This window comes from Geotrypetes seraphini, chromosome 4, assembly GCF_902459505.1.
Source record: "Geotrypetes seraphini chromosome 4, aGeoSer1.1, whole genome shotgun sequence".
Taxonomy (NCBI): Eukaryota; Metazoa; Chordata; class Amphibia; order Gymnophiona; family Dermophiidae; genus Geotrypetes; species Geotrypetes seraphini.
The window spans coordinates 3258828-3274502 of record NC_047087.1 but is presented as its reverse complement, the minus strand read 5'-3'; the positions used below and the strand labels follow the sequence as shown (position 1 = coordinate 3274502).

The following is a 15675-nucleotide window of genomic DNA, read 5'->3' as shown; positions in this document are numbered from 1 at the left end:
ACGCTATCAAATGCTTTGCTAAAGTCCAGATACACGATGTCCAGGGACTCCCCAATATCTAGCTTCCCCGTCACCCAGTCAAAGAAGCTGATCAAGTTGGATTGGCACGATCTCCCTTTTGTAAATCCATGTTGACGGGGATCCCGTAGATTCTCCTCATCCAGGATCTTATCCAATTGGTGTTTTATTAGAGTTTCCATTAGTTTGCTTACTATCGATGTTAGACTCACTGGTCTGTAGTTTGCTGTCTCCATCTTGGAGCCTTTCTTGTGGAGTGGAATGACGTTAGCTGTCCTCCAGTCCAACGGAACGCTGCCTTTGCTAAGGGAGAGGTTGAAGAGCTTGGACAGTGGCTCCGCCAGGACATCACACAGCTCCCTTAGCACCCTGGGGTGTAGGTTGTCAGGCCCCATTGCCTTGTTAACCTTGAGCCTTGATAGCTCACTGTAGACACTGCTGGGCGTAAACTCGAAGTTACTGAACGGATCAACTGAGTCAACCCTTGTCTCTAGATGAGGGCCAAGCCCCGGCGCTTCTCGGGTGAAGACTGAGCTGAAGTATTCATTTAATAGTTGGGCTTTTTCCGAATCCTTTTCCACATAGTCTCCGTCTGGTTTCCTAAGACGTACAATCCCGCCTGAGTTTTTACTTCTGTCACTGATATACCTAAAGAAGGATTTATCTCCCTTCTTGATGTTTTTTGCCAGAGACTCCTCCATGTGAAACTTAGCCTCCCTGACTGCCGTTTTGACGGCTTTTGATTTGGTCAAGTAGTCTGCTCTAGAGACCTGTTTCCCTGATTGTTTGTAAGAGATGAATGCTTTTTTCTTCTCCTTGATAAGGGCCGAGATCTCTGTAGTGAACCACTTCGGCTTATTGTTCCTTCTTTGTTTACTTACTAATTTAACATAGCGGTTTGTCGCTTCCTGTATGGTGGTTTTCAAAGTCGACCACATTTCTTCCACGCTATCGGTTTCTGCTTGTTTTTGTAGTGCCTGGTGAACGAAGTCTCCCATTTCTTTGAAGTTTGTGTCCTTGAATTTGAGGATCTTGGTCAGTGTGGTAGATTTAGTGAAACCTTTCCTAAGATTGAACCATACCATGTTGTGGTCACTGGAGGCCAATGTGTCGCCCACCGAGACCTCTGTGACACTTTCTCCATTGGTAAGTAATAGGTCCAGTATTGCCTGATCCCTTGTTGGGTCCAACACCAGTTGCTTGAGACCAGCTCCCTTCATAGCATTTAATAGCCTCCTGCTGCTGCCGGAAGCAGAGGTAAGTTTATCCCAATCCACATCAGGCATGTTGAAGTCACCTATCACTACTGTGTCCCCACGCAAGGTGATATTTTCTATATCACTGATTATTTCCATATCCAGGTCATCATGTTGTCTTGGGGGTCTGTAAATTACGCCAAGATACAAGCATTTGTCCTTCCCTCTGGCCAAATTAACCCAAAGGGATTCCCCAGTGTACTGGACATCTGAGATTCTTGTGACCATAATGTCATCTTTAGTATATAATGCTACACCTCCCCCTATTCTGCCTTCCCTGTCCCGGCGAAGCAAGTTGTAACCTGGTAAGACCATGTCCCACCCGTGGGAGTCTGTGAGCCAGGTCTCAGATATTGCCACCACATCCAGGTCGGCATTCCTTATTTCCGTTTCTAATTCCAGGATCTTGTTTCCCAAACTGTGTGCGTTGACGTACATAGCCCTCCATGTTGTATTTTTGGTACGTCTCAGTGGGGGTGTTCCTGCTTGAGCTACTTGAACATCTTTAGTATTGTTTGTATTCTCCCTAGACTCATAACTACAATGTGTACTCCCCTTGGACCCAGAATTCCAATGTGTGCTCCCTCTAGACCCAAAATTACAATGTGACCCATAATTGTCATATGAACATACCCCCGATTCGAAAGTTTTCGTACTCGCCCCTGACCCAGAATTATGGTGACTACTTTCCTCAGCCCCAAAAAAGTATTGGCAGTTTAGTTCGCCAGGTATGTTGTATGTGCCTGTACCCTCCCCCGACTTACCTAGTTTAAAGCCCTGTGAAGTAGGCGGGCTAGATGGTGTCCAAGGACATTCTTTCCTCTTCCGGTCAGGTGTAGCCCGTCGTGTCCCTGTAGTCCTACATACCTCTAAATCAGGGGTGTCAAACTCAATCACATAAGGTGCCAAAATCTAAGCACAGACTAAGTCACGGGCCAAATTTTTTATTAAGATACTTAATTTTAGTAGAAGTATAGATCCTTCCTCACCCTGAGACACCATTCCAGCGATCCACCTGGTTATTTTCACCTCATAGAGATTACCATACTTAATCCCAACTTTATTCAAATAGTCATTCTAGGTATAGACAGTGGAACGCCTTTTTGTTTGGGGGGGGGGGGGAAGGTGGCCTGAAAGCTCTCCCATGGCCTGGCTTATCGCTTCCCCCTCCTTCCATTCCATGGACTGGCATCTCTCCCTCCTTCCATCACCCTTCTCTGGAATCTACCGCAAGGTAAAGGCGGAATAGAAATCACTAATGTAATGTAATGTAATCTGACATCTCTTTGAGTCATCTCTCTTTCCTCCCACTGTAACATTTTTTCTTCCTCTCCACCACTATCATGCCCAACAATTCTCCTTCTTCCCCTCCCACTCCAGTCCACACACCTATGTTCAAGAATTTTCTTTTTCTCTTCCCTCACCCACCGGCAGTATGTCTCTTTCCCCAGCCCATGTAGCCTTTGTCCTTCCCAACCCGTGCGGCATCTGTTCTTCTTGTTTTCCCAATTCCCCTTCCCCGCAGCCTATGCAGCATGGCCTTCCCTCATTCCCAATCCCAGCCCTCCCCTCTCAGCTGGATCGTACAGTATGACCTGTCCCCAGTTCCTGACCCCCCACCTACCACCTCCCTGCCGCATGAAAATTTAAAATCTTCGGGCAACCAATGGCGCAACAAAGCCAGCCTCCTGCCATCGGCCTGCTCCAGAAATATTCTTTCTGTAGCACTTCCTCTTTCCACATAGGCAGGCTGACAATGGGAGAGTGCCTTTGATGTGCTTTTGGCTGGCCGAAGATTTTAAATTTCAGGGACGGGGAGGTGGTAGGTAGGGGAGTTGGAACTCAAGGAGTTTCCTGGAGATGGCTTCATGATAGTGTAGCACAGTCACTATGGGCCGCATAAAATGGCCAGGCAGGCCGGATTTGGCCCGTGGGCCTTGTGTTTGATACAAGTGCTCTAAACTGAAGATTGGTGCTATACCCACTTTTTCCTGCCTGCAGGCACACCTTCTCCTTCCCAGTGCATCCTGGGATACCTTAGGAGGGGGGGGGGGCCTAAGAATCTGATTGGTCCAGATGCCTGCATAGGTGGGGCCTTAGGTATCTGAACCAATCCAAGTGTTAGGTTCCTCCTATTGCATCCCAGAATGCACCAGGAAGTGGCTTAAAGTCTTGACTGGCCTTTCCTATGTAGCTGTCAGCTACCTAGACCCACTATAATCTCCCAATGAAGATTGTAAGCTCTTCTGAGCAGGGACTGTCGAATGTACGTTAAAAGGTAATAATAAATAGCAGTACTGTAGCATTTTGCTGATGCAGACGCCTAGCCCTAGTGTTCAGGACTACTGGCCACATTGCACTAGCGTGGGGGATTTGTGATTCAAACGGCCATGGCGATTGCAGCGTCACCTTTGGCGCCCAGGGCGGGCGCTGCCTGAGTCCGGAGCGGCTTCTGGCGACGGTTGCACGGCCGTCGCCATGACTACGAGCACGCCGCACGCGCCCCTTGCTGCCTTCTCATTGGCTGCGTTGCGGAGCGCGAGCCTTTGCGGGAGACTCGGTGCCCCGTGCGCTGCTGGCAGGCGCGAGAGCGCGTTCGGGGGGCAAATGGCTGCCAGGGGCGCAGGTGAGTCCCTCTTGCTTTGCCCCTCAACAGCTCCCTCGCCATGTCTGCTTCTTTAGACAGGGACTCCAGAGGTCCACATCAACCCTTGGAGATGGAGAAGCAGCAACATCTGGATAATAAACCTCGAGAGATGCTCAAGGTGACTTTTTTGTTTCTTTTCCTTTTAACAAACTTGATGGATCAGTTCCGGTCCTCGAGCCAGCTCAGGTTTTCAGGATCTCCACCATGAATATGGATGAGATGGATTTGCATGCACTGCCTCCTTGAGATGCAAATCTCTCTCATGCATATTTATGGTGGAGATCCTGAAAACCTGAGCTGGCTCTCGAGGACCGGAATTGCCAACCCCTGCCCTGCTGTCAATTCCCGCTCATCCATCCCGTGACAACCTCCTTGCGCACGCAGCAATTCAGTGGCTGATCCAGAAGCCAAAGTTGATTTCAGAGAGAAGGTTTCTGGGTCAGCCACGTGCAGCGTGTGGGTTGCTGCTGGGAGCTGAGGGCAGTTCACACAAGGGGGACATGATGTTTTGGAACCATTTGGAGTTTGATAAATGACTTTGTATTGCAGCTGAAGTGGTTTATATTACATATAAATACTTCCTCTGTGGTTAGTGGACTTTCAATCCAAGTTTTATATCAGGGGTTAAGTGTCTAGCCCAAAGTCACAAGGAGTCACAGTGGAAATCAAACCTGGTTCTGCTATGGTTTTAGCAGTGGCGTACCAAAGGGGGGGGGGGGGGGCAGTCCACCCTGGGTGCACGCTCCACGATGGTGCACAGCCAGCCGGGTCCGGAACCTCCCACGCTGCTCTAAATGGCACCTCAGCACAGCTGCTGTACTTATTCCAGAGCAGAGTTGGCAGCCGCACTGAAGTGCAGGAAGGTCCCGCAATGACTACGTCTTCCGCCTCTGCTCCAGAAGAGGTAAGTGACATCAGAGGGGGGTGGACTGGCAGCCACAGTCATCGCGGGACCTTGCCGCAACTCCCTGCATCTGCCGGCCCCCCCCCTCTGCCGTCACTTACCTCTTCTGGAGCAGAGAAAGCAGAAGTAGCCATTGCGGGACCTTGCTGATTTGGATGGCGAGAGAAAGGAGCATAGCAGATTGGTGGAAGGAGAAAAAGGGTGTCAGGGTGGTATCGAAGGGTGGTGAAGGGAGAGAAAGGGGGTCAGGGTGGTATGGAAGCGTAGTGGAGGGAGAGAAGGGACAGATGCTGATGGAATTGATGTGCAGGGAAAGGGGAAAGAGACATAAGGGGGAAGGATACTGCATGGAATTGGGTTGCTGGGAGAGAAAGGGGGCAGATGCTGATGGAAGTGGGAAGGGAGAGGAGAGAGTGAAATGCCAGACCATGGGGGTGTGGGAGAGGGAAGGAGAGGAGAGAGATGCCAGACCATTGGAGGAGGGAAGGGAAGAAGATGGATGCCAGACCAATGGAGGTGAAGGGATAAATGGAAGGGGAAGGCATTAAGTTTCTGGAAGGGGAATAGAAGGAGAGAAGATGCCATATAGAAGAGGCAGAGAGAGGGTAGACAGTGGATGAAAGGAAGAGAGTGACAAGAAGATGAGGAAACTGGAAACCAGATAAGACAAGGTAGAAAAAAATTATATTTATTTATTTTTTTTTCTGTTTTAGGGGAGATGCGTCGCTGTTTCTGTGGTGTTGCATTGTATGCAGGGTCCAGCTTCTTGGTGCTTCAGTTTAACCTTTGTATACATATTTTTAGTCTATCTCCCTATTTACAAAACTGTAGAGCGTTTTTTAGCGTTGGCATCTGAGCTGTTACCACCGTGGCTAAAAACCACAGTTTTGTAAAAGGGGGAGGGGTTAGTTTGTGATTACATACTAGGCAAAGGTGTTTTCTGTGTTCTGTGTGTTCGAAAAGACATGGTTTTCTGTTAGGATTGACTGTGTAGGATTGATCTGTACTAGTCTGGCTTGTTTAGTTTTACAATGGGTGTATTGATGATGTACTGCTCACTGCAGTATGTAAGATGCTGCCTTTTCTAGGTACACTCTTGTGTGATGTGTGGATTGCTCCTAAAAATCATGTTTTTCATACAGATGGGGGGGGTGTGTAAAAAAATGATGGGCCCCGGGTGTCACATATGCTAGGTACGCCACTGGGTTTTAGTGCCTTTTGATGGCCATGCTGTTGAAGCAGCAGAGATGCCAGATGAAGCAAAAGAAAAACTGTTTGAATTTTCTTCTGACAATACACTAAAACAATGCAAAATAAGGGCCTGAGAAATATTGCAGCATTTTTGCAGATGCAGAAAAGGGAATACCCACAGCTAAGAAAAATGGCTCTTACAGAACTTCTCCCTTTTGCTTCTACATACTTATGTGAAACCAGTTTCTCTCATTTAACAGCTCTCAAATCTAAAATAAGAAACCACTTGTGTCCAGAAAGTGGCCTGATTGTGGGAATCAGTACATTGAAACCAAGATTCAAAATGCTTATTTCATCCAAACAAGCCCAGGTCTCTCATTAAAACTGTAAGAACAGAAATCTGAGAATGATTAATTTTCCTAAGATATATCTTCTTTCCCCTGAGATCCTCTGGAGGAAATACATCAGAGAGATTCTAGGGTTAGATATGGAAACTACTTTAAATTTTCCTAAGTGTTATTATGTTCCCTTAAAGAAAAAACTCCCAGGAGAACAAGAGGTTGATCAGTTGATATCCACAGAAATAGAATTAACAGCATTTTTGGAAGACACACAAGATGTTATATCAACCAGATCAACCCTTTTGGTTTTTTGTCTTTCTGAACAAGATAAATCTTTAATAATGAAAATGTACTTAAAAAAAAAGATGAGAAGTTCTGTGGAGCTAAGGTGATGATGTTTCCAGACATGCCAGAGCGACTCAACTTGGGCGAAAGGCCTTCTTGGCCTTGAAGCCTGGAGTGATTGCCCTGAAAGCCATGTTCTTTTTAAAATTTCCGTTCAAATGTGTATTGAATTTTCAGAATAATGATTTTATATTCTGGGATGCACTACACTTGGAAAGATTTCTGAAAGACCATGAGAATGTACAGTCCTGAAGTGGAATAGAACTAGTTAGTAACGCTCATAAAATTTAGGATCGTTTGGTCCAGTTGTTTGATTATGTTTCCAATTTCAAGTCTAAGAAAGACTCCTCCCTTGAAGAGGACTAAATGGATTTTCCTTTTTAGCTTTCCTTTGACTGATATATAATGATTTCTGTTTTCTTTGTTTTTTTATGGATTGTATAATGATCTGAAAAGTTAATTTAAAAAAACCCAACTGTAAGAACAAACGTGGGTCTACAGTCATAGAGAATTTGGCCATAGTGACTGACCAAGTTATCTTTTTATTTCTCTGGGAAAATAAAAAAAGGAATCTGACTAGTCACTGTGATCAGTAAGAACACACCAGCTGACAAGAGGCCAGACAGTTTACTTTATAACTGTTTTTGATATGTAGTTTAATTTTGTGGTTACCATTCTGTATTGTTAAAAAGATTATACAATATTGTTTGTATATTAAAAATAAATGGAAGAAGTAAGTTTATAAGAAACTAGGACCTTGGCTGAGATTGGTTGTTTATAAAAATAAATAGAAGAAATGGCATTACAATTAGTAAACTAAACTAAACCTTAAGTTTGTATACCGCATCATCTCCACAATCGTAGAGCTCGGCACGGTTTACAGGAAATGGTGGTATAAAGAAGGAACTCCAAAGTAAGGGTAACAAGAACTTAGTATAAAGAAGGTTTAGAGGGACTTAGTATACAGATGAAATACCATAGAGGGAGGAAGTATTATATTTTTGAGAAAAGCCAAGTTTTCAGATGTTTTCGGAATAGTTGGAAGGAGCCCAGATTCCGAAGTGGGGTAGTAAGGTTATTCCAAAGCTCTGTGATTCTGAAAGAGAGGAATGTCCCTAGTTTTCCAGCATGGGATACTCCTTTTAACGAGGGGAAGGATAGTTTGAATTTTTGGGTGGATCTGGTGGTATCAGGATTCCAAGATAGTGGAATTAGGGGAGGAAGGATGCCGTGTAGGATCTTAAAAGTTAGGTAAGCACATTTAAAGTGAACCCTGGAGATTACTGGAAGCCAGTGAAGTTTGGACAGGAGCGGGGAGACATGGTCAAATTTACTTTTTTTTTTTTTTGGTGTTAAACTGTTTATTGGAAAAATTCAAAGAAGCATACAAAATAGAAAACACATCAAAATCACTGGTACAGAGCAAACAGTTGAAACAGCACTCTTCGTAACAAGGCCAATCAAAAGCAAAAAAACACAGCAGTACCAGAAGCTAAACCCCCTACCCTAAACCTCCCGAGTAACCCCCCCCCAACTCCCAAACAGCATACTAAATCAACAGTGGAAAGAAGCCCAAAGAAAGTTGATCATAACATTCGGTACAGAGGAACAAAAAAGGTAGTTATGAGAGCAGATTAGCCATCCCGTCTAGTCTTCCAATCAAAATAGGGTTTCCACCGATGCATGAACATACCCAATGTGTGCTGGCGCATTGCAGTCAACTGAGACATACGAAATACATAATCCATTTTGGTAACCACATGTAATTTAGATGGTATAACATCTTGACGCCAAACTGCAGCCAAAACCAACCGTGCAGCAGTAACCAATGGGGCAATGAGAGAGGAAAATCGGGAAGGGACTCCATGTGGCAACAAATTTAACAGTGCACACCCCCGATCTTTAACCATGAGCACCCCATAAATGTCCGATAGAACCGAAAATACCATATCCCAAAAGGGACCCACCTTTGGACATGCCCACCAAATATGTTCAAACGTTCCTGAGGCCCCACAGCTATGCCAACATTCATCCGGGAGAGCGGGATTAATCCTATGCAGTCTTTCAGGCGTGTAGTACCATTGATATAGCATTTTATAGCCATTTTCCACCATATTGCTAGCAATAGATGGTTTAAGGAGAGAGCGGAGAATACGTCAAATTTACTTTTTGCGAACATTAGCTAAGCCACAGTGTTCTTAATTCGCTGAAGTCTTTGAAGGTTTTTCTTGGTTAGATTTAAGTAGATGGAGTTACAATAGTCCAATTTGGAAAGGATGATGGATTGTACAAGGACAGCAAAATGTTGTTGGTGGAAGCAGGATCTCACTTTCCTCAGCATGTGAAGGCTAAAAAAGCATTTTTTTTACCAAGGAGTTGAGGTGGTCGTTGAAGGAAAGTGTAGAGTCAATGATGATGCCCAGAACTTTGCTTGAGAACTCAAACTGCAGTTTGGTGCCAGAGGACAGTGAGATAAGGGTGGGTAGCTGATCTAATTTTGGGCTGAGCCAAAGTAGTTTTGTTTTGGACTCATTCAGTTTCATTTGTACAATGAGGGCCCAGGATTGGAGGTTCGTTATGCATGCTGTTATGTTCTCAGAGAGGTTAGTAATGTTCGAGTCGGTCTCGAGGAGGACAAGGATGTTATCAGCATAAGTGTAAAGTGTTTCCAGGGGGGATAGGTGGAAGAATTTCAGGGAAGACATATAGATGTTGAAAAGAATAGGGGATAGAGGTGAACCCTGCGGGACTCCACATATCGGTTTCCAAGGTGAGGACGTTTTGCCATTCATGTTAACAGTGTAAGAGCGGGAACGTAAGAATTTCGAGAATCAGTCTAAGACTGTGGAGTTAATGCCTATCTCAGAAAGTTGGAAAATTAGAATATTGTGATGGACAACATCAAAAGCTGCAGAAAGGGCGAATTGTAGTAGAACAGCAAACTTATTACAAGAATGTAGTTGTTGAACCTTTGAGATTAATGAGGCCAATAGGGATTCATAGAAACATAGAAATAGACGGCAGATAAGGGCCACGGCCCATCTAGTCTGCCCACCCCAATGACCCAACACTACCTTTCTCTGTGAATAGATCCTACGTGTCTATTCCATTTGGCCTTAAAATCAGGCACGCTGCTGACCTCAATAACCTGAAGTGGAAGACTATTCCAGCGATCAACCACCCTTTCAGTGAAAAAGAAGTAACGCCATATCTTTCTTAAAGTACGGCGACCAAAATCTGGAGTACTGCGTCCAATATTGGTCGCCGTACCTTAAGAAAGATATGGCGTTACTCGAGAGGGTTCAGAGAAGAGCGACACGTCTAATAAAAGGGATAGAAAACCTTTCATACGCTGAGAGATTAGAAAAACTGGGACTCTTTTCCCTGGAGAAGAGGAGACTTAGAGGGGATATGATAGAGACTTACAAGATCATGAAGGGCATAGAGAGAGTGGAGAGGGACAGATTCTTCAAACTTTCGAATAATAACAGAACAAGAGGGCACTCGGAAAAGTTGAAAGGGGACAGATTCAGAACGAATGCTAGGAAGTTCTTCTTTACCCAACGTGTGGTGGACACCTGGAATGCGCTTCCAGAGGACGTAATAGGGCAGAGTACGGTACTGGGGTTCAAGAAAGGATTGGACAATTTCCTGTTGGAAAAGGGGATAGAGGGGTATAGATAGAGGATTACAGTCCAGGTCCTGGACCTGTTGGGCCACCGCGTGTGCGGACTGCTGGGCACGATGGACCTCTGGTCTGACCCAGCGGAGGCACTGCTTATGTTCTTATGTTAAGAATTTCCTGGTGTCCCCATGCAGTTTCCCGCCCCTGATTTTCCACGGATGCCCCCTTGTTGCCACGGGACCCTTGAAAAAGAAGATATCTTCTTCCACCTCGATGCGGCCCGTGAGATACTTGAATGTCTCGATCATGTCACCCCTCTCTCTGCATTCCTCGAGTGAGTACAGCTGCAACTTATTCAGCCGTTCCTCGTACGGGAGATCCTTGAGTCCCGAGACCATCCGGGTGGCCATTCTCTGGACCGACTCCAGTTTCAGCACATCCTTACTGTAATGCGGCCTCCAGAATTGCACACAGTATTCCAGATGGGAGCCTCACCATGGATCTATACAATGGCATAATGACTTCAGGCTTATGGCTGACGAAACTCCTGCGTATGCAACCTATGATTTGCCTTGCCTTGGATGAAGCTTGCTCCACTTGATTGACGGTCTTCATGTTCTCACTGACGATTACCCCTAAGTCTCGTTCTGCTTCAGTTCTTGTTAGGATCTCGCCATTAAGGGTGTAAGTCTTGCATGGATTTTGGCTGCCCAGGTGCATGACTTTGCATTTTTTGGCATTGAAGCTGAATTGCCAGGACCTAGACCAGCGCTCCAGTAGGTGTAGGTCGTGCATCATGTTGTTGGACATTGAATTTATGTCTGTTGTGCTTTTGCCCACTACATTGCTTAGTTTGGTGTCATCGGCGAATAATGTTATTTTACCTCGCAGCCCTTCTGCCAAGTCTCTTATAAAGATGTTGAATAGGATCGGGCCCAGGACCGAGCCTTGCGGCACTCCACTGATTACCTCTGTCATTTCGGAGGGGGTGCCGTTCACCACTACCCTCTGAAACTTACCTCCAAGCCAGTTCCCAATCCATTTCGTCAATGTGTCGCCCAATCCTATAGAAATCATCTTGCTCATCAACCTGCAGTGTGGTACACTATCGAATGCTTTACTGAAGTCTAGGTATACAATGTCCAGGGACTCCCCAACATCCAGCTTCCTCGTCACCCAGTCAAAGAAGCTGATCAGGTTGGATTGGCAGGATATCCCCTTAGTAAATCCATGTTGACGGGGATCCCGTAGATTCTCCTCGTTCAGGATCGTATCCAATTGGCGTTTGATTAGAGTTCCATTAGTTTGCACACTATTGATGTGAGACTCACCGGTCTGTAGTTTGCTGTCTCCATCTTGGAGCCTTTCTTGTGGAGTGGAATGACGTTAGCTGTCTTCCAGTCCAACGGGACGTTACCCGTACTAAGGGAGAGATTGAAGAGCGCAGATAGCAGTTCCGCCAAGACATCACAGAACTCCCTGAGCACCCTGGGGTGTAGGTTGTCGGACCCCATTGCCTTGTTAACCTTAAGCTTTGACAGCTCGCAGTAGACACCGCTGGGTGTAAACTCGAAATTACTAAACGGGTCATCTGCGTCAACCCTTGTCTGTAGCTGAGGGCCGAGTCCTGGCGCCTCGCGGGTGAAGACTGAGCAGAAGTATTCATTTAACAGTTGGGCTTTTTCCGAGTCCGCTTCTACATAGTCTCCATCTGGTTTCCTAAGATGTACTATCCCGCCTGAGTTATTATTTCTGTCACTGATATACCTGAAGAAGGATTTATCTCCTTTCTGGCTGCATCGAGACTGAGGAAGATATCTTCTTTTTCAGGGGTCCCGCGACAACAAGAGGGCATCCGTGGAAAATCAGAGGCGGAAAACTACGAGGTGACACCAGAAAATTCTTTTTCACTGAAAGGGTGGTTGATCGCTGGAATAGTCTTCCACTGCAGGTGATTGAGGCTAGTAGCGTGCCTGATTTTAAAGCCAAATGGGATCGACACATGGGATCTATTCACAGGGCAAAGGGAGGGGAGGGACAGTAGGGTGGGCAGACTTGATGGGCCGTATCCCTTATCTGCCGTCTATTTCTATGTTTCTTCACTAGAGACTCCTCCATGCGGAATTTGGCCTCCCTAACTGCTGTTTTGACGGCTTTTGACTTGGCCAGATAGACTTCCCTAGAGTCCTGTTTCCCTGATTGTAAGAGATGAATACTTTTTTCTTCTCCTTGATGAGGTCCGAAATCTCCGCAGAGAACCACTGTGGCTTATTGTTCCTTTGCCGTTTACTTACTGATTTAACATAGCGGTTTGTTGCTTCTTGTATGGTGGCTTTCAAAGTTGACCACATTTCTTCCACGTTATCGGTTTCTGCTTGGCTTTGTATTGCCTGGTGAACGAAGTCTCCCATTTCTTTGAAATTTGTGTCCTTGAATTTGAGGACCTTGGTCAGTGTGGTAGATTTAGTGAAACCTTTCCTGAGATTGAACCATACCATGTTGTGGTCACTGGAGGCCAATGTGTCGCCCACTGAGACCTCTGTGACACTTTCTCCATTAGTAAGTATCAGGTCCAGTATTGCCTGATCCCTTGTTGGTTCCAAGACCAGTTGCCTGAGTCTTGCTCCCTTCATAGAGTTTAATAGCCTCCTGCTGCTGCCGGAAGCAGAGGAAAGTGTGTCCCAATCCACATCAGGCATGTTGAAGTCACCTAACAATACTGTGTCCCCACGAAAGGTGATATTCTCTATATCTCCGTTTAATTCCATATCTAGGTCATCCTGTTGTCTTGGGGGTCTGTATATTACGCCAAGTTACAGGCATTTGTCCTTCCCTCTGGCCAAATTTACCCAAAGGGATTCCCCAGTGTAGTGGACATCTGTGATTCTGGTGACCTTAATGTCATCATTAGTATATAATGCTACACTTCCTCCCATTTTGCCCTCCCTGTCCTGACGAAGCAAGTTGTAACCCGGTATGACCATGTCCCACCCGTGGGAGTCCGTTAGCGAGGTCTCAGATATCGCCACCATATCCAGATCGGCATTCCTCATTTCTGTTTCTAATTCCAGGTTCTTGTTTCCCAGACTGTGGGCGTTTACGTACATAGCCCTCCATGTTGTATGTTTGTTACGTCTCAGTGGGGATGTTCCCGCTTGAGCTACTTGGACACCTTTAGCATTATTCGCATGTTTTGTACTTTCCCTAGACCCAGAGTTACAACGTGCACCTATCCCAGACTCCCCAGACCCAGAACTACAGTGTGTTCCTATCCCAGACTCGGAAATGTGTGTACCCTGTGGGGGTATTCCCGCTTGGGCTACTTGAACTCCTTTAGTACAATTTGCAATGTGTGTTCTCTCGCTGGACCCAGAATTACAATGTGTACTCCCTCTAGACCCAGAATTACAATGTGTACTCCCTCTAGACCCAGAATTACAATGTGTACTCCCCCTAGACCCAGAATTACAATGTGTACTCCCCCTAGACCCAGAATTACAATGTGTACTCCCCCTAGACCCAGAATTACAATGTGTACTCCCCCTAGACCCAGAATTATAATGTGTACTCCCCTTAGACCCAGAATTACAGTGTGACCCAGAATTATAATGTGAGCCAACCCCAGACTCGAAAGTGTGTATACTCTCCCCTGACCCAGATCGGAGTTTACTTACCTTAGTCTCAAAAAAGTATTGGCAGCTTAGCTCGCCAGGTAGGTTGTTTGTGCCCGTACCCTCCCCCAACTTACCTAGTTTAAAGCCCTGTGTAGTAGGCGTCCAAGGACGTTCTTCCCTCTTCTGGTCAGGTGTAACCCGTCTGGTCCCTGTAGTCCTTGCAATGCCTCTCCATGGTGCAAGAACCCAAATTCATCTCCTTGTACCATCCCTGCAGCCAGTCATTTGCCCTCTGGATGCGATCCTCCCTGGCACTGCCCTTGCCCTTACTGGGAGAATCGAGGAGAAGACCACCTGCGCATCCATCCTCCTCAGCTTCTCACCCAGGGCTCTGAAGTCTTCAGGTATGCTCTCCGGGGTGCTCCTGGCGGTGTTGTTGGTTCCGACGTGGATGAGAATCATGGGGAAGTGGTCACGGGGCTTGATGAGTCTGTCCAGGCAAGCGGTTACATCCCGGATCCTGGCCCCTGGCAAACAGCAGACCTCTCTTGATTGCAGGTCTGATCTACAAATTGGATCCTCGGTGCCCCTCAGCAGCGAATCCCCGATGACCACCACTCTGCGCTTCTTAGGGGTGGGCCGATCTGTTGACTCCGGAAATGGAACCGTCTACTGAACAACTTCCTGTTCCTTGTTGTTAGGACTTTCCTGTAGCAGCTGGTATCTGTTTCTCAGGGTGATTTGTGGTGTCGATGTAGAGCCGCCCTGTATGCGAGAGAAAGAGACAGAATAAGGTCTTCTGTGTTTTCCTGTGGAGGAAGTCACCAGCTGCCAGCAATCAGCGTCCCCAGCCACTTCCTGTATTCCGACGGTTGGTCTCAAGTTTGCAGGTTTGGATGCTTTGGGTTTCTCTAGGATGGTCTTGTCAGGTTCCTGTTCGGCGATCTGAGACAGCTCCTGGATGACTCCGTCGATGAAGGTCTCGTCGTCTCGGATACATCTTAAGCGCTGAACCTCCTCTCTCAGGCTCCTCAACTCTAGCAAAAGGCTTTCATCTTGCTGATCCATTCCTTCCGTCTGTGTGGAGACTGTAGACATCTTTGAGGGGATGGCCTCGGTCTGTTCAGAGACCTCTGCCCTCCGTCCTGGCTTCCCTTCCATCTGTACGAAGACCATAGCCATCCCCTGGGTATTTTCGGTGACTGGACTGCCTGTCTTGATAGAAGTCTTGCTGCTTCTAGTTCTACCTGCCATTTACAAAAGTTGGTGTTTTTTTTTTTTAATATTTGTTAGGATGGGGGCTGTTAGGTGTTGTCAGAAAGTGTTGAGGTTGGAGAGATAGAGGTAGCTAGTTAGTTCTTGGTCTGGGAGATAGAGTAGTTAGTTAATTGTCAGTTAAGGTTGCCTGCTTGTTAGTGTGCTAGTGAGGTCAGTCTGATTAAATGTTAGAAGATAGTGTGGTCTGCCTGTTAAAATGGTTTGGGGATAGAGTGATTGGTGTGGTCCACCTGTTAAGTGTGAAAGGTTTAGTTGCTTGTTGGTTAGGTTGAAAGTTGAAAGACTTGGAAGAAAGTTGAAGAAAGACTGAAGTCAATTGGTTAATTAGCTAGTTGTAGAAGTTAAGAGACCTGCTAAAGTTGATAGCCCTTCCTTGATGCCCTTCGCAAAGTTGGAAAGGTAGGAGAATGGAGAGGATGAGAGTTGGGTAGATATGATGGACTCTAGAATCTTGGT

At 46.2% G+C, this 15675-nt stretch overlaps 1 protein-coding gene across 2 annotated transcripts in view; it reads left to right on the top strand.

Annotated features, from left to right (window-relative positions):
- Positions 1–3790: 3790 nt before the first annotated feature.
- The window catches only part of PMFBP1 (polyamine modulated factor 1 binding protein 1), a 561980-nt gene continuing 550095 nt past the window's right edge, over positions 3791–15675 (top strand). For both annotated transcript variants that reach the window (XM_033943674.1, XM_033943673.1), the window contains exon 1: positions 3791–4039. In XM_033943674.1, the coding sequence (XP_033799565.1) occupies positions 3941–4039 (99 nt within the window). In that variant the 5' untranslated portion in view covers positions 3791–3940. The remainder of the gene's footprint in view (positions 4040–15675) is intronic.